An 18,512-nucleotide genomic window follows, 5' to 3' on the forward strand; every position below is an offset into this window, starting at 1 on the left:
TGACTGTACTAGTCAAGGTCTTGACATGTTCATTAACTACTTCAGAGAACCACTTTTATGACTTTAACTTGGAGGTTGATTGGTCAATTGGCTACACTGACAACAAAACGTCACATGTTTGTTGTGGCGTGACCATGTAAGGCCGTTCAGCATTGGTTGTCACCAGTCGGACCCGCCCCCTTCTCTGGCGTCCTCTTTAGCACTTGTCACTCATTTCTTGGGAATAAATCTGTCGGGAAGTCAGGTGTACATAAAAAGGTCGTGCCACGTGCAGGTCATCACCGGGCACCAGACAGGTGAGGTGTTAGCCTCCTTCGCAGACTTGTAGGGCAGCAGAGTTAGTTTTTTTTCGGGGAGCGACGCGAGTTATGCCGCGGAGAGAAAGTTTTGCTGCCTAGGGAAGAGATAGCCTCTACCGGGCTTCGGGAGGCGACTGGAAAGAGTAGAAATCGGCCAAACCGAGAGAAAGCATGCCAGGGGAGTTGGTCTGCTGGAGAGAACAGTTTGCCGCACCCGAACAGTTCTCTCAAACAGACCAGCTCCCCTGGCATGCTATCTCTCTATTTGGCCGATTTCTACTCACTCCAGTCGCCTCCGAAGCCTGGTAGAGGCTAGGGAAGAGTGCAAGCAGACTTGATATAGGCGGCGAAACCGTTTCTCCCGGCAAAACTTAATTCGGCGGCAAAACCTTCCTTACCCCGAGGCATAACTCGCGTCGCTCTCCGAAAAAAAAGTTAACTCCGCCGCCCCAGAAGTCTGCACAGGAGGCTAGTGAGGTGCATTGTTGCCTTTGTCTGCAGGTACAGGTACAAAGGTCGCACATTCCCAGCCGGTCATGGTTACGTACAAGATACATGTATCATAAATCGGTATTCGTTCCACAGTGCAGCGCTTTAACTGTTTGATATCTGATGCGCATTTCGAGTCAGTCATGGTTACCTAGATCACTGCATGTACGACTTTTCACTCCCCGATACAACTTTTAAGTACGAGCACACACAACTTCAAATTCGTAATAGAAAAACTATACATTTGATGAATTAAAGTCAAGGTTGTGAAGTATATCATCTTAAGTGAGTTAAGCCTTTTTCTTCGAGTAATGATAAAAGATCAAAGGTCGCACGACGCATGGGATATATGACATTATGGTAAAACCTATTACCTGCTATGCAAACATTCATAAGTGTATGTGTACAAAACGCTTAACTACTATACTAGGCTGCTACGTGTGGAAAGTACAACTGCATTATTAATTGTTACTATTGCAGTGCTATTAATTAATAAGATAAAGGGTGTTTTGAGTCTTGTCTCAACCGGTCCAGACTCAAGTTCGTCCTTCTATCTTGCGTGTAATCTCATCCCCATTTGATCAAACTGTACTCCTGTATGTTTTCTAGCCGCCAAGTGAATGTGATAGAAGCTAATGTTAGTTCTTAGAAAATATAAATAATGTTCTGAAAACGCAAAAAGAACGCACATATGTATGTACGTATGCAGGTTCAGTGGTTCAGTTCGCTAAAGCTTGTTCACTGAGGACGCCTAGTAAAAGTAAGGCTAAGTGCACGTTGGGACACGTGGCGCCGGTCTATACCAAGCATGCCAGAATTATTTTGCACCACATCATTAAGCTGGATAAGGATGGATTACCAAAGCAGGATGGGATATGAGCATATTTGTTTAAGAAGCACACGGATCCAAACCGTAAAGAATCGTATAACTGTAGGCATGAATGGCACCCAATAAAAATATTTGAAATGGTCATGTTTATCCCTTTGCTTTTTCATAGGAGGATTTGAAAGTGATGCACATCTTTTACTACATGTATCAGGACACTATATCTCCAGCACTGCAAGCAAAGACAGACGGCATCCCATCATTATAGACGGATACTGTGTCCTTTATCCTTGCGTGCAGTTCTGGAGATTTCGTACAACTACGAATCGTGTCCTCGTTACGTCATGGAAGATTTCTCTCGGTACGACGTTTCATAAAAATATGGCCTCAGGCCAAAATATCGTCAGACCAGTGACGTAAAAGTCTACCCCAGCACAAAAAATTGCAATCAATTCTATAGACAATGAAATACAATGTATGAGAGTACAGTTTTTCAAATACGTGTAAATTTTGCTTTTATTTCAATCATGTTACTGACGAATTTGACAGCAGTTTCGTCGTTGCACCCTGTGTACAAATGAGTTTCCGAGACAATATCTTCTGTCCGTGCCCTTCCTTCTGTAATCTCCCATGCATGTTACTTTGCCTCCATCAGCGCATGTATCTGAGGAGCTAACGTTATCATTCCACAGACCCATCGTTCTTGTGGATACAATCCGCTGATAACCTGACTCCGCAAGCCCCCTACATCCCTCTGAAGTCTGATCAATAGCGCACTCTCACAGCTTCCTTCCAGAGTGAAACTAGGCCACGTGTGCCTCAGGATTGTCTGTAAGAGGGCAATTTTTCACCCGACATAGATAGTTACTAGTACTCTACACCTCACCACCGTTTCTATGGGCGAAAAGAAGGTGAAGTAATCAGGTAACAAGTGGAAAACAAATTAAATTCTGATATTTATGCAAGATCGACCATTCTGTATTGCTAGACGTCATCCCATCTAATATACATGTAATATCTACCCATGCATTGAATAGTTTGCTTCGGCATTATATACAACCAGGGTCGCCTACCCAACCACATATAGCCTGAGGCAATTGCAAGGGACAGCAGAACTGAGAAGGTTCGTGCGTAGTGCTTCCTAATCACATCAGCTACTGGGGTGGAACTAGCATTCATCTAGTCATAATTATTTTTCAGTCGGCCCTGACTTGTGATTGAAAGATCTCCGGAACAAAGGTTAATTGAATGAGTCTGCCTTGCTTGCTCGTCATAGAAAAGAGAAGAAAAACGTTTATCTTTTCTTTTGGAAAGACGAAAAAGACACGGCAAGGCAAGAAAAAAGACTTCTGGTGCCCTGACTTGGAGCAAGGGCACTTTGTATAATAGCATTGCTTGGAGCAAGGCCATAAAGTCTCACATGCATTTGGCCTCACACAATTTTCTTTATTTATCTGCACACTGGTGCCATTCCATCCACACTTTGCGTGAGATATTCCACTAGGACTGCGTCTATTATATTGTTGATGGAGAAGTAAAAGAAATGGAAAAGTTTAATCTTCTTTTATTAGTTGAAAACTCCGGGCCAGTCCTTCACCTAAAATGTAAGTGGCGGGAGTGGTGGCTGTGCGCAGTGCATGCCGGGAGGTAACACGGATCCAGGGACAAGGTGCGGCGGGCGGCGCTCCTGACGTCCAAAACAGCATCAGAAACTGTTGGAATTCAGACATAACCGCCGCTCTCATCGGCTCTGGCTGCCTCTGCATCGGCCTAGATCGTCCGCCGTGGCCTCTCTCGGACGATTCTTGTGAAGATGGGTGAGTTTTGTTGTTGTTTGTTCGGGTAAAGTCGAAGTAAACAGCCACCGCGTTAGGGGTCACTCATCGACCCAGTTATGGAGGACTTCGCTCCCGCCGCTCCAGTCGGGGTTAACCGAGGCCTTTCCCCGCGTGAACCCGACAGGGTTGTCCCCACAAGCCCCGATTGGGCTCAGTATCGCAGATTATTGTGTTGTGTTGATTATAAACTCCCGCCTGGTGGAATTTTGTGGGAAATATCGGCGAAATAGCCCGATCTCGCGGTGTCTGGGAGGTTGACCTCAGACAACCCTTGTGAACTGACTGTGAACCCAGCGCAAAAATGGCGGTCTCTATGGCCGGGATCGTCTGGCGTCCGGTCTGACCACCGGAACATCACATTATTTACGCCACATTTCCAGCGTTCCCTCTCCCTTTTCTCTACCATTTCCCCCAGTTTTGACCCTGTGTGCGCAGGCGGTTTCGTGTTGTGCTCTTGCGGTTCCGTTGTTACGTGTCTGGGGTGAAATCTCGAGGGTTGTCCCTGGAAGTTTCCCTCAGATGACCCCGAGCTCAGTCGCAGGCCATTACAAAAGCGCTCCGCCCACTTGAAAATGCCCCTTTGGACCGTCGCTAGCGCCGGATTTTTAATATTTTACAAACATCAGACAGCTTTGTGCTACCCGTGTGCCGATCACAAATCGCTGGCACGCCATCTTGGGGAAGGCAGAACGCCCATACTTTTTTTAACGGCGAGGTCTTTTGTGTAATTTTATGCCGTGTATTTGGACTGTCCTTTAAAAATGCAGGGCTGAGATTCGGTTGCTCGGCCCTTCTGCAGTGACAGGCAAGCATGCATGTAAATCGTCCACACGTCGCACTGCATTTATCTTCCAAACAGAGCAGAGTACCGGTGTAGGATTGTTAAAAAACGTGCATGGGTACAGAGACAAGCATAAATCATTCATACCACTCCACTGTAATCATGGCAATATTGCTAGATCCCCTATGAACTAAACAAATTTGTTAAGTGGATTTTTTTTTAGAACTGCCTACAAACAAGCCACTTCCCCAAGTGCTATTTTACATCCCTGCTTCTCTCAATCCACCTTTCAAAAACAGTCTATTGTATTGTGATTTTTCTTTCAAATTCAAGAGCATGGCATTGACATTGACCATCCAGATGGCTTGCTTACAAAAAGGTTCTCCTATGTCTGAATGTTATCTGAAGTCAAAGTAATACAATATTTCAAGTCATTTTATAGACAGAAAACAAAGAAGCAGCCAGATAGTCTTACTAAGCTTATAAGAGTGGCATTCAAGTTAAACATTGTCCTGTTGAAAATACATTTTGTATATTTTTCTGTGGTTTATCACCTTGTTTGCCCAACATTCTATGGCCAGATGGGAGGGGGTGTTGGCTTGTTGCCAGTCTGTGGTGGCCAGTAGTCACTGGTTCCTGCCAACATTTCACAAAAGAAGTCCAATTTGTCATATGTACAATGTTTAAGCAAGTTAATAGGGGTGTAGGACCCATTCTATATCTATGTAGATCTTGTTACACTTACAGTGTTCTTTCCAGATCAGTTTCTTGGCATCTTTGTTCACCCTTTTTTGCTGGGGATCTCTTTTGCTCTGGCAAGCAGTGTCCACAGTTTTTCCAATCAGCACTTTAGGAAATTAGGTCACTAGTATGAAAAAATGTCTCTCGTTGGAGTTTTCACATGTGTTGTGTATAACTGCAGCTACTTTCAGCAGTGTGATATTATGATTTTTTTATCTGCTGATCTCTGATTGCTACCATGTTTTAATGACTTGCTGCCAACAGGAGAGAGGTCCTCTCAGGCTGGTGGGAAAGCTGTCTTGGAATCAAAGGGAACACAGAATTCCTGTGGGTTGGGGGTTGAGCCCCCTGACTGCTCCTATAGTAAAGCAAGCTCCCGAGATTTGATTGTCTTCAAACCTTTGCAATGCAGGATTTCAGATGAGACCCATGCGATGAGCATTTAGTATGATTCAGATCCTGGGATGAGCCAAGCGAAATCTTCATTTGGCATGGAAACGGGGGTTGGAAAAGAAGGGGTCATCCTTGTAATCCCACACCCTTGATTAGAAATTCTGGCTGTGCTTTGTGCAGGCTGGTTTCAAAGCAAGACACAACTGATTATTCAGTACTGACACACATATTAGCTTGTTTGTTATGCTGAAATGGTAGGTTGTGCCATATGATTGATATTCATACTCTTCTAGTTCTACTTTTCCCTACAGGTATAAACATAATTGTATCGTAGTCTATTCATATTTTTTGGAACGAAAATTTTCTTCTTTGTGTAGCGTCACGCCATGTAGGTCTGGAGTGATCTGCACAGTAGTGATATCACCACATTATGAGTAAACAGACTGTGTTGCCTTCAGTCAGGGTACTATTTATGGCAGTCCTGATAATGTATCAGCCCTTTTGTTTACATACTTAAGGTTTGAAAGCAAGAACCTGTAACTGTGTAAGAGAATGACATACTTCAATATATACTGGTTGCCTGAAAAGTGCATCCTTTCATTTTCAACACCACAACTTCGTTAGTAAACCATACTGCCATATTGTGTAGCTATATGTTGCAGAAATCAAATTGATGTCAGTAGAATTAAATTTCTGAGCATGAAACCTCCCTTGGGAAGCCCCAATTGCATTTGATTGTAGATGTGATGCCTTGTCATTGATTAGGTTTGAGTTGGGCCTAGTAACAGTTGGGTGTTGTTGTCTTGTATCTAGGAAATAGAATTTTCTCACTAGATACATGTGTGTATGTGTGCAGAGGTTAGGTGTTACTGGTTGTTCAGTGTAATATAACCAGCCACTGCCATGCTGTATTGCCTGTGAAGCTGGTTCATTTCATCAGGTTGGTAAGTCACAGACGGTCCCCGAAACATCGGCTGAATAAAACACTTGGTTGTGTTAAAAGAGTCTCTTTATTCTGTGAAGCTGGTTGTTATATGCCAAAGCAGCCTTGTGACCAAACACATAATATAGCGGCTCAGTCTCTTTTGTCCTCTCTGCAAATAGGAAAGAGACTCCGCCACCAAAATAGATTTGGTCCCCAGGATAACATCGTAAGGGCAGTTATACCAGCAATACAAGTCCAGATCTCAATAGATTTCAACAATATCATTGCGTCCATTCTTTAGATGTACGTAAATGTAATTTCAAAAGATGTTGCATTAGAAAGTGAGTATCATTGAAGAGCTTGTGCTGTTTTTCTTCTCATGTTTCCATCGTTTGTTTTGAATCGGGATAACACTCCAGCTCAAATCACAAATTGATGTATCTCAGTAAGACAACCCCTGACATCCTATCTCCCATGTGGTAACAAAACTCCTGGTATGACCAGGGGCCACACTTTCTAGATCTAATGCCACTTGCATATGAATTGACAATATTATTGTTACACACTTGTAGCTATATTGAAAATATTTAAAGTTAATTGTGTATGTAGATTAGATTTTAGACTAGTTTCTCAGCTTTTGCCATCCTTTTGTACCTTATTCAGTTGTTGCACAGGAAGGTTAATGTCTTGAAGAAAAAAAGTTACCAATAACCATAGCACATTGTTTTCCATGCTGTCAGACAAATATTGGAGCATGCATATTTTAAGGTAATCAATTGCACTGGACTGTGATATGTATAACTATTGAAAGATGTCAAGGACAACCAATAGGTGTGCATTGATTGAGTTACTCACTTGTGCTTTATTCATGATATAGATGGACAATATGATGCATGTAAAACTGGGTATTCATGCATTTTAGCTTTGGTATGCATATCCTCTGTGTTAACAGGTTACAGATACATGCACAAATGTGAAGTCATTCAGCTAAAATTTACAGCAAATTTTACAGCAAAAGCATTTTCTATTGTAAATCTTATGTCTGCATGTTTGGTACTTTCTATGTCAGTTTATCTCACAAAACCTACACAAAACCATACTATGAGTGAGTAGGTTTTTTGGAACATGGTGATGTACCATATATTACAGTAGCCCAAGCTCTGACCTTAGGTAGCATTTGTGTCCCATAAAGTAGTGCACACACTACACCCACATGCAAGCAGCCCTGGCCAATTCAACATTCCACTACGCCTAATTGCTGAAACTGGGGATCAAAACAGCTAATCCTGGAGATGTTATGTAACGCTTATGGTAATGCATGAGTTGTGTTAAAGGTGACAGCCTTCTGGCATTTCAATTTATTTGAGTGTCTAGATCAGTAGATACATGTACATAACGTTTCTGTGCAGTACATGTAAGACCCACTGTATTATAATATTATTGCAATGTAAGCGTTTGAGACTAAGTCACTCAGTATGTTCAGTCCTTATTGGTGTGTCTTTGATAAATGTACAAAGGATGAAGAGGTTCAATATGAAATTTTTTATTGAACAATTTTTTTGTAGGTACATGTAATACAAATCAAGATCACAAGAAAAATATTACATATTATATACATACATTACTTGACAGACTTATTTCAAAATTACACAAGTAAACTATGGACAAGTAGACAATTGCAGTCTTTCCTGATACATTTTTTTCTTCAGCAAAAATATGATGTTAATGAACAGGAGTTGGAGAGTCTATTATTTCTTAATTATCAGGATCCAAACTGACTGAAAGATGTAATCAAAGAAAATTGTAGCTGAAGATTTAATCAGCCAGAACATCAGGCATGGCAGATAAGAATGAAACTAACCAATACTAACAAGCCTTAATGGACTTGGCTGTCTACATGCACATTGGACAAAAACTCCCCAGTGGATAATTTTGGAGTAGGAGACTGGCTGGTTAGGCTGGTACACAGGATGTGCTGAATTGGACTTCCTATCTGCTAATCACTGTATTTTACCATCCATTTGCACTGCTGTATTTTACTTCACCACAAAGTTCTTGCACAGTATGATCAACTCATAGTTATTGGTACTAGGCACTTACAATCACTGTTACTTATGAGCTGTAAAAATCATGGGTAGAAAATTATGGGGAGAAGCCGAGATGTTGACCTTTGCCAAGAACTGAATGAAGGTAGTGAGCCCCAGCCACTCACAGGGCACGTATTTAAATTCAATGAAATTCCCACTTAGTTTCCAGGTAAGAAATTATACCTACTCTATAGGTGACTCCAAGAAAGTGTGCTCTCAAGGAAAGGTCACTGGAAAATGTTATATTAGCATATGACTGTTATAAGTAAGTGAAGGCAGGACCATCAGAATAGTAATACGTGCCATGTAGGTTTCGTTCGGTTTTACCTTGTATAAGAGTGAAAAGAATTGCTTGTCGGTTTTGCCGAAGGATAGAGAAAGGATTTCTTCACAATTTGCAGGTAGGTAAAATTTTAGGTTTTATTGATCTAGTATTGAGCAGGCTGATACGTTTAATACAGAAAACTACCAGAAAAATCTTGCTCGAATGCAGTTTATGATGGAGATATTTTTGTGTGTTCTGTGTAGCTTGTAGGGTTCTAGAGATTATAGTCAAACATTTGAACATCCTTTGCCTGTGTAATGTTTCAAGCTTTCTCAGTTACACCACATGGACACTTTGAGGACGATATTGTACACTGTTACTCAGATATATGTCAGGGCTCGAACTTAACGATGTCCCGATGTCCCCTGGCCACTAAAATTTCGGCCGGGACAACTGAAAAATCACTTTGGGACACTTTTGGGATACTGGAAAAATAACGAACATTCACAATCAGAATGTCAGCCGTTCATACGTTTGTCAGGCGCGCAACCCATTTTTGGGCCTCACCAAAAGCCGCCGAATTCGATATACACTCAGCTGAGCAGCGCGTGTGGCACCCGTGTACGCAAGTGGCCACTATTTTGTCGCCCCGCCCATCGCCTTTGATCTATTGCAGCCCGTCGCCTTGGCGCCACTTTCCCACGCCAGTTCCCAGACATTCTATCCATGTAAACAACATTCAACCAATCACAGCTTCCATCCAATCAAGGCATCTGCCATATATGGCGAACTGTAACTGTTTAATGTTCGGATATTTCCGGAGATGCTTGGGAGATCAGCTGACAATGCCAAATATAGTGAACCGGCAAAGCTCGGGAATGTACGGTGTCTTTCGGTAAACTTCGCGTAGTTTCCCGCGAAATGACGAATGGAATGCCGAAAACAGCCGAAATGAGAAAATTTGAGAGTCATGGCCGGCATGGCACAGAGGAAAATTACCTCTTTTTTCTCCTCGCCGCGAGCGGCCCCGGCGTCGAATGCAGTCAGTGCTGTCGATCCTCAAAGACGTTCAGGATCATCTCAGTCTGAAGGCGTGGTTTCAACAACTGAGAGTCAGCCTCCAGATCGTACGGCCGGTACGAAAGAGGGATGCGCCGACGGAAGGGGGGAGGGGGGCTTGATTCAGCCCGATTGCCGACCAGGGCCTTCAGACGCGGGAAACGCCAATGACAGTCCTGCTGCTTCTAGTCATGAAGGGGACTCTGACATGTCTGATGAGTCTGAATCAGAAACCCTCACGGACAAGCGGCCTTCGAAGAAGTCTTCGGTAATTTAATTTTTTTTTCCACTCCAATATTATTGACAAGTAACATTAAATATTGTCAAGTAAATGTTTTTTCTTTAACTTTAAAAAAAAAGGAAAATTCCGTACTAGTCACAGTCTATACATTTTTCATAGATTTAGTACCTACATTATAAGGCCTTGTTCTTTGACCTCAATCTAATTTCAATAAACTGTTGTAAATGGCCAAGGTTATTGTTCTTTTAATTTTGTGACTCAGTAAATGTGTATTACTGTTTTTATTTTTTTCTGCTTTCTACAAACTTGTATGTTTTTTTATCTTTTTGTCAGAAATAAATTGATTAATTAATACATTGATTGAACTTTATCAATTTAGCTTCAATTGTCTTTATTTGGTACTTTGATTTCACTTTAGGACACAGTGCCACCTTCTCGGAAATACGAGGCTAAGAGGAAAGTGCCACCTTCTCGGAAATACGAGGCTAAGAGGAAACGATGCTTCTTGGAAAAGTGGAGGACAGATTATGACTTTGTTGACTATGATTATCAAGCAGAGATGATGTATTGCAAGAAATGTAGGGCCATGCCCACATTGGCAAAGGGCAATGCCCTATTCCACGGTGTAACTGGTGATAAGGTTCGAAGAAGAACACTCAAAATCCATGCCAAATCCTTGACACATGTCAGGATTTTGAGTCTACTGTTACAGCCAGAAGGGAATCTCGTGACCTGAAGGTAGACTGGAGAGCCTCTCTCAGCAACGAGATGCTGAACCACCTGCTTCATCTCCAGTCTGACTTTGTTCGTTTCATACTGGAGAAGCCTCTCTCGCAACAAGATGAGTTCATGGGTATTACCAGGTATATCTCCACTAGAACTCTCATGTGCTCAAATTGTTCAGGTCTCCCAATTGTCCCCACAAGGTACAAGATGTAAGATGCATGTATTGCCGACTCACAACTACCTTCAGGTCACGAGATTCCAGTACTATATTATACTGCATGTATTACAATTCACAAATATTTACATTTACTAGACAAAAAGTTTTACATAAGAAAAAAAAAACATTTCTCTCCTTCCACTTGTAATGTGCAGGCTACAGCAAGTGGCCCCTGTAAAGTGTGCATACTGCATGCTGCACACTGCAGTACTATATACTGCATCATGTATTACAATCCACAAATATTTACATTTACTAGACAAAAAGTTTTACATAAGAAAAAAACATTTCTTTCCTTCCTTCCTTCCACTTGTGATGTGCAGGCTACAGCAAGTGGACCCCTGTAAAGTGTGCATACTGCATGCTGCACACTGCAGTACTATATACTTCCACTTACACAGAACAAACACAAACAACATACACTAGTCTAGATGCTCTGGCCTCCTCATACGGCGGCCAGTATTCCACCATCTCAAGATTGCAGCTTCAGCATTATACTCAGATACAGCATGCAGTATAATATAGTACTGCAGTGTGCAGCATGCAGTATGCACACTTTACAGGGGCCACTTGCTGTAGCCTACACATAACAAGTGGAAGGAAAGAAAATGGAAAGAAAGTTTGAAAAGAACTTTGTTACATTTGTCTTTGTTACATTTGTCGGCACAATAAACCAGCCAAGACAAGTTTCAATTTGAGTTGATTTGTGTTTATTTCAATTGACAATTAGCTTACACAGCAATACTGTTCTCTGACTCAGCTTTATTGTTGTTGTAATACATACTTCCTGAAAACCAGTTTGGGACAGTCCATCCTCACTTTGGGACAGTTGGAATTTATTTTTGGGACAGTTCTGGGACAGTAGGGAAAAAAGTTAAGTTCGAGCCCTGTATGTACACCTTTATTCTGTGTGAAGAGGTATATGTAGGTGGAATTTCTTTCTACTCCTGAAATATTGTAGCACTGTACATGTACAATGTAGCAGTATCAATATTACGATCATTCTGGACTGATATTTTGGAAAAGAGACAACAGATCCCACTCAGTTGTCATAAAATAGCCTCATCTGCTGATTCCAAATTGCAATTTGTCCTCTTGGGTTTAATTACTCATAGTTGGCTTAACAAAAATCAATAACTCTTTCCTAGATGCTGCAGGTTATCACACTTCAATGTTTAATGTCATGGTTCCTTTCTGAAACAATTTTATCCCAGCTAGACAGGAACATTGTATTTGTGTATGATGTTATCGTTACGGTAAATAACATAGGCGTGACAGTATGTAGGATGTTCTTGTTGATGCATAGAACATGTCACAATAGAAGTTATCATTCCACTTTATTGTTAATCACATAAAAAAGCTTTTACTGCAGCATAAATCATGAGACTGTCAGATCTGGTGGTATGTTTTGTGATGTTCAACATGTCTGTAACACCAGATGTATATTCAATGATTGAACATGGCATTGTGTTGTGGAACTGGTGTGAACCTGTAGCTCACTACTGGTAAGTTTCCTATTTGTTTGACAATATAGTGGGGGAAAATACCAAGTCAAAAATAGCCACACAGAGTTTGCAACCATATCACAATTTATTTTGACAGAATCTAAGGATAGTGTTACTGCATTATGAACAAAATATACAGATACCTTTCTCTACTATACAAATTTTCAATGTATAAGAGGAATGTTGAATATTTTGAAAGGGAAAAAGTGCTACAAATTAGTGCAAAATGTAGCAAAGTACAAGGTTAATATATTCGTTGCATTTTCAATCAGATCTGTGGGTTAAAAACAAAAAAAAATCAACTAAAATATCTACATAGACAGGACCATCAGGTTTGCATTTTTATGTTTCAAAGTCACCCTGATAATTGGTATATTCTGCTACACTTCACAATGTTATTTTGTTGGACATCTGCGCTGACTTGTGCCATCTGTGAGTACAGTAATCACACAGTATTCATGTAGACTTCCAACAATACGTTAGAAGGGCGGGTGACTGGCACGCTTTCTGCTGACAAAGAAACAAACAACAGCAGAGCCAGGTGTTGAACTTGGCATTGAAAATCATCTTCCACACCACTGAACAGCTGATAAGGTAATCTTTATTAAGTTAACGATCAGTAGGCATCTTCGCTTATGTTTTATCTCCGAAAACTTTCTCAGCAGAAAAATCTTGGTACATTTATCGATATTTGACTGCTCTAAACAGTTCCCTGTTATGGAGTAAGGGCCAAAACTATAATCTCCAAGCAGATGTTGGGTTCATGTAGAAGATTGTATAGTTTTCTGACCAGCAATTTTTTTTCTGACTCTGTAGTCCTGTATATTGTTGGTACATGTATGTTGGGCTAGAAAACTGACACACCCAAAAAATACAGGTGGTTAAAAATTTATAATTTTCCAACCCGATACCTGCTTGGAGATCGCAGAAAGATAAAAGCAGAAACTTGCAAACTTTTGCCATCATAAAATGCATGGACGTGGACAACATTTACGCCGGTGTCTGTTGGGAATGTATTATGACATGTTGAAGGATAGTTCCCCGGCTGAAGAATGCACTCTGCACAGGCCCGCTGCATGCACACATGGAGAAAGATCCATTATGATAATTGTGATGCTATTCATCTCCTGAAACAGGCTCCTGTAGAAAAAGGTCACCCCCTCCGTGGAGACTCTTCCCTGTCAGAAAGGAGCCAGTGAATGGCAGCTGACATTTGCCTGACATATGCAGAGCAGAACCCACGTTTCTGTCGCATTAGCATCGCAATTTCCCAGAACTTCTCAGTTTTTAACAGAGATCCTTTTGTTCAGAATTGAAAGATAGAATAAAATTCTGATATTTGTCTGAGATGTTGTGTTCCTGTTGCATTAGATCTAGCAGTTCCTCAGAACCCACGTTTCTGCCACATTAGCATTGCAATTTCCTGGAACTTCTCAGTTTTTAACAGAGATTCTTTTGTTCAGAATTGAAAGATAGATATTTGTCTGACACTTTGTGTTCCTGTTACATTAGATCTAGCAGTTATTACACCCATGTTTCTGTCGCATTTAGTAATTTCCCAGAATTTTGCTCAGAATTGAAAGATATTTGTGTGAAACATTTAGGAAGGGACCTGTGTTGCTGTCGCATTAGCAATTTTCTCTAACTTCTCAGTTTTTACCTGAGATGCTTTTGTTCAGAATTGAAAGATATTTGTCTGACACTTTGTGTTCCTGTTGCAATAGATCCAGCAGTTTCTCAGATCTTACTTTTGAGAACTTGTTAGTTTTTTGAAAAATGACGTATGTTTATGACCATCTAAATACACGCCACAGTGTTCAAGGAGGATGTGTCCTCTTTCAACCTAGGAAATTTAATTGTCCTCTTTGAGCCTGGGAAATTTGATATTGGTAACTAAGAAAGATGAGGCATACTGTACACTGGTGTCTTTTGATGTTTTTCTTGGAGAGAAATTAGAGGAACCTCCTGAAGGTATTGTTAGCTAGCACAGTCAGGATGAAAGATCCAAGGTTTTCATATTCATAACACAATAGTGTAGCCTGGAGCACGATATCAGCTGTTGAAGGTTTTTGCATACCAGGTAAATATTCATCATTTGTATTGAAAAAAATTTAAAAAACAACTTCATTGCCAGGTATATCAGATTTCGAGAATTTTTATGTACTGTACAGTTTCAAATATTTGAAATTTAACATTTGCTTGGAGTGTAAAATTTTCGGATTTTGAATGTGGTAATCACATGTATGTAATTATGCTCAGTCATCTCTCTGCTTTCCCCATGTTATACATTTAATTCCTTTAAACAAAACAGCCTTTTGGTTTAGTGCTTATCATCATGAATCAGAAAGGAGATGTTGCCGTGAAAATTGATGTAAAACTTTGGACGGATGCTGGAAAATCTCATTTCGACACTTATCTCTTGCTTTCACGCACCCATCTGCCAAGTAACTTCTCGAAAGCCTGCGAAACAATAAAGAAGCTCAAAGTTTTGCGAAATGAACAATGCAACACAAAATGGCAATGTGATGGGAAAGACCTTTTTGAGACCATGACATTTAAGTGCCTTTCAGAAAAGATTATCCCCGAACGTTATCAAAATGAGATCTCTGGCTAAAGGCTGATGGATGCAGACAGTTCAGACAAGTTGCACATCTTCTGGCAATTCATTTTTCCTGGACGAAATGCCCTTATATGTCATCGTCTCCTGCGAGGCGGCTTGGTCAGCCAGGATAGAAGCCATCTCCGCTGAGCTGACATTTAGGAGATGGGGGAGATTGTCGTTTTATTCCTCCTGGAATTAAGGTTGGAAGCACTACTGGCAGTGCCCAGTACATGCAACAGGTACAGTTGGTAGTGAGTTATAATGAGGGGTTCTGGATTGGAGATTTTGGACTGTATTCGTATAAGATGACAGTTTTGCTGTCTTTCCTATACTGTTTTCTTAATAAAAGCAGTTGAATTGTTTGGAATTCTGTTGTCAAAGAAAGGGGGTCAGAAGATGTAATTTTGAAAGATTTTGACTCTCGTGTCTTTACATAAAAGCAGGCCACAAATTTTACCTTTTACCTGAAAATCTGTTTGATAGCCCACCTGTTTACCAAATTGCATACCGGTGAGAAAAATTTAGAATTTTCGTACTGTCGCGAACAGACTGCTACACCTAATTACTGGTGGTGAAAAAAATAAACCATGTGGTTGAAGGCTCTAGGCACCCTTCCAAATTGCTGTCTTCTTGTTGGCCTACTGTGGCATTTGTCTGACATTTCAGTGCATGCATAAGGTGGCAGTTACGCCATGTTTTACCCTGGAGGTGATGCATGCTTCTGTGTGCTGTTGGTAGCTGGCAGGTTGGTTTTTACAAAGTTCACAGTGTCCATCGCAAAATATTAGCCGCAGCTGCTGTTGTTTCTTCAAATCTACTTTGGAAGTAATGCATTTCTTTTCATAGGTAAGTGCAACTTTAAACTTACTACCAAACCTCTTGCTCTTTGATTTGAACATGCCATGATTTCTTCTTCCCTCTTGCCTGTTTTGTATGTTGCTATGGGCATAGTATGGCCAAAAGCAATGAAAATGAAGTTCGGAATTCAAACAATGGAAATTTTGACCCAATTTACAGGCAGGCAGAAACCTGACGTCATGAAAACTATATATGCATGTGAGACGAGCATATGAAAACCGAACTACGCATGTCAAATCCTTTCTTTGTGTACATCAAGCTGCTTCGACATACCGGAAGAACGTACATGCAGATCATATGTCCCCCGTCGAGGTAATGTACGATCTGAACATATGTTCTTGACGTATGTCTAAGCAGGCTGATTTACATGAAGGAAAAATTTGACGTACACAGTTTTCGTACCGTTAAGGTTTATGTAATTTAATCTGGTCTTTACATACCCAGATGCATAGATTAAGACAAGTACTGCACTTGCAATTTGCACATTGAAGCAATCATATATGTAACTTGCCTTTTTTGACATTTTAGTGATTTATATCTTGTATCCTAGAAAACAGAGGAAAAAGAACATGGTAAATGTCTGCCATTTTTAACACATTTGCACTTCTATTGATTGATTAGACTTAGATGATACAGTATATTTGCTAAAGTACAATGTTATAAGGACATACTTGTATGTAAGTTTTTTTTTCATCTTTTTTATTTGTTGACTTGGTGTTCAGGTAATTAGTTGGTAAATTAAGAACATCTCCTTGGCATGGCCAGGAGAAGGTACACAAGCAAGGTATCCTTGTCCATAATCTGGGACAGTGGCAGAATGATAAAAAGGTTCAAACGAGAAAACTGGCATTTAGAAGGAGCATCTTCTGACCTTTCTCCCTTCCTTATGATTGCCAATAGAGGCATAGAATATCACCCAAGACATATCTGTGTGCCCATCATATGGTATATTCATGCAGCGTGTCACCTTGGCCCACTTTCTGGGACAGCCCAGCCTCTGCCATGTAAACACCCACACACACACCCTTGTCATTGTTCAATTGTGCATGCAAACACTATAGCTTGGGTTTTTATTTTCTGAATGATATAGCAAATGCACTTAGTACTAAGTATCTGAAGTCAGGCTGGGCAGCAGTAGTTGCCTGTTTTGTGGATTTGCAACTGGATGAAGTTTGAAGTTATGTCCTGGTCCAGACTGTGAAGTGGTAAGCTGCATACTTTCTGTTTGGTCGTATTGATTGCTTTGTTGATATAATATTGCTATGAAAACAGCTAACTGTGAACCTTGAAATTTTCATTTTGAGATGTTTACATTTGTGTACAGTTGCTTCTTTATTGCTTCAAACTTTGACATGGAGTCCCTGTATCTATATTACACATGGTGATGATGATAGTTGGTTACTTGTTGATAGAACTGTGTCAAAACATTTGAGGTATTTCAAAACTGTATTGCCAAACAACAGACAAGCCACCCCTTCATCTAAGTAAGTATGATTTATTGAAATGTACATGTGCTAGTAGTGTAAAGAGCACCATCTTTCATCCAATGTCCCAAGATTGGAAATGTTGGACAACATCCCAGGCTTTTACTATATGGGTATCTGTGGACTTTTACTGACAATGTTCCAAATGTCTAACATTATACATTATGTGTACGCATTTGTACTCATGAGGAGTACAGAAATTTGTGTCACTTCATTTTACCTGTGAGATGAACAGAAATCTTTCCATGTACAAACTTTGAGTGTCAGCCATAAGGACGGCTTGTAAGAGTTGGAGGGTAATGGTTATTAAAGCCAGACAACCTATTTAAGGAGATCTACCCCAGCCTGTCAGATGAAATGTTCCTCTGGGGTCAGAATGTCACCCGGTTGCCATTTATCTCTGGGAAAAATGGCTTCCCAAGTTGACCTTCAATCCAACGTAGATTGTTGGTGATAGGAGATGGGAGGGCTGGGTGCATTTTCAGCCATTTCCACACTGCCGAGAGCAGAAGGTCTACCCCAAAGAGGAGCAGTATCCCCAATAATCCTATCCTAGGATTTCTAACCCATTCTGAAGGCTTAATGGTGAATTAAGGACTGGGGCACAGGTGTTAAAATCTGGTTAAGGCAGTAATGGGCTTTCAGGGGACTTAGCTATTTCCCCTGGAGCTAGGGATTGGTCAAGGTGAGATTGTTTGGTGAAGGCAGCTGGGCACTCCCATAAATGTATGGAGTTGTTCCTGCCAGTTTTTGTTTATTTTAAGGGTTCATGTTTTATCATTTTTTAATCATTTACATGTATATTGTATTATAAATTTCTTGTATGATTTCTAGTGGACACTACATATAATCTATAGTAAACTGGCAATGTCCTAGTTGCCTTTATTTTATTACATGTATTATTTTTCCTTTCCAAAAGTCCCACAAGTACGCAATGAAGAAACTGAACCCTACTTACTTTTTGTACTATGCCATGATTGAAAGTATTGAAGATGAAAGTCATAAAATACATTTTGAGTTTTCTTGTAATATTTAAAAGCACAGACTTGGATGAACAGCAACAGAGACAAACAATTTAATCACTGAGGCCACACCAATTTAATATGTTGGTTCTCGGATTCGCCTCTTCGTTTTTTTCTGATTTGCAAAAAAAAAAAATTGATTCTGGTCCTGAAT

At 40.5% G+C, this 18,512-nt stretch overlaps 2 protein-coding genes across 2 annotated transcripts in view; both read left to right on the forward strand.

Moving 5' to 3' along the window:
• The first annotated feature begins 3,243 nt into the window (after positions 1 to 3,243).
• LOC109484526 (retinoic acid receptor RXR-alpha-B-like) overlaps positions 3,244 to 18,512 on the forward strand; it is a 39,653-nt gene continuing 24,384 nt past the window's right edge. Inside the window, exon 1 of the mRNA XM_019787841.1 lies at positions 3,244 to 3,431. Coding sequence (XP_019643400.1) covers positions 3,428 to 3,431 — 4 coding nt within the window. The 5' untranslated portion in view covers positions 3,244 to 3,427. The remainder of the gene's footprint in view (positions 3,432 to 18,512) is intronic.
• On the forward strand, positions 9,596 to 10,703 carry LOC109484590. The gene is made up of 2 exons (XM_019787915.1): positions 9,596 to 9,971; positions 10,363 to 10,703. The coding sequence occupies exons 1-2, from the start codon at positions 9,615 to 9,617 to the stop codon at positions 10,678 to 10,680; spliced, it is 675 nt and encodes a 224-aa protein (XP_019643474.1). The 5' UTR covers positions 9,596 to 9,614; the 3' UTR covers positions 10,681 to 10,703.

The sequence above is a fragment of the Branchiostoma belcheri genome, unplaced genomic scaffold (assembly GCF_001625305.1).
Source record: "Branchiostoma belcheri isolate BF01 breed outbred unplaced genomic scaffold, Haploidv18h27 scaffold7, whole genome shotgun sequence".
Lineage (NCBI taxonomy): Eukaryota > Metazoa > Chordata > Leptocardii > Amphioxiformes > Branchiostomatidae > Branchiostoma > Branchiostoma belcheri.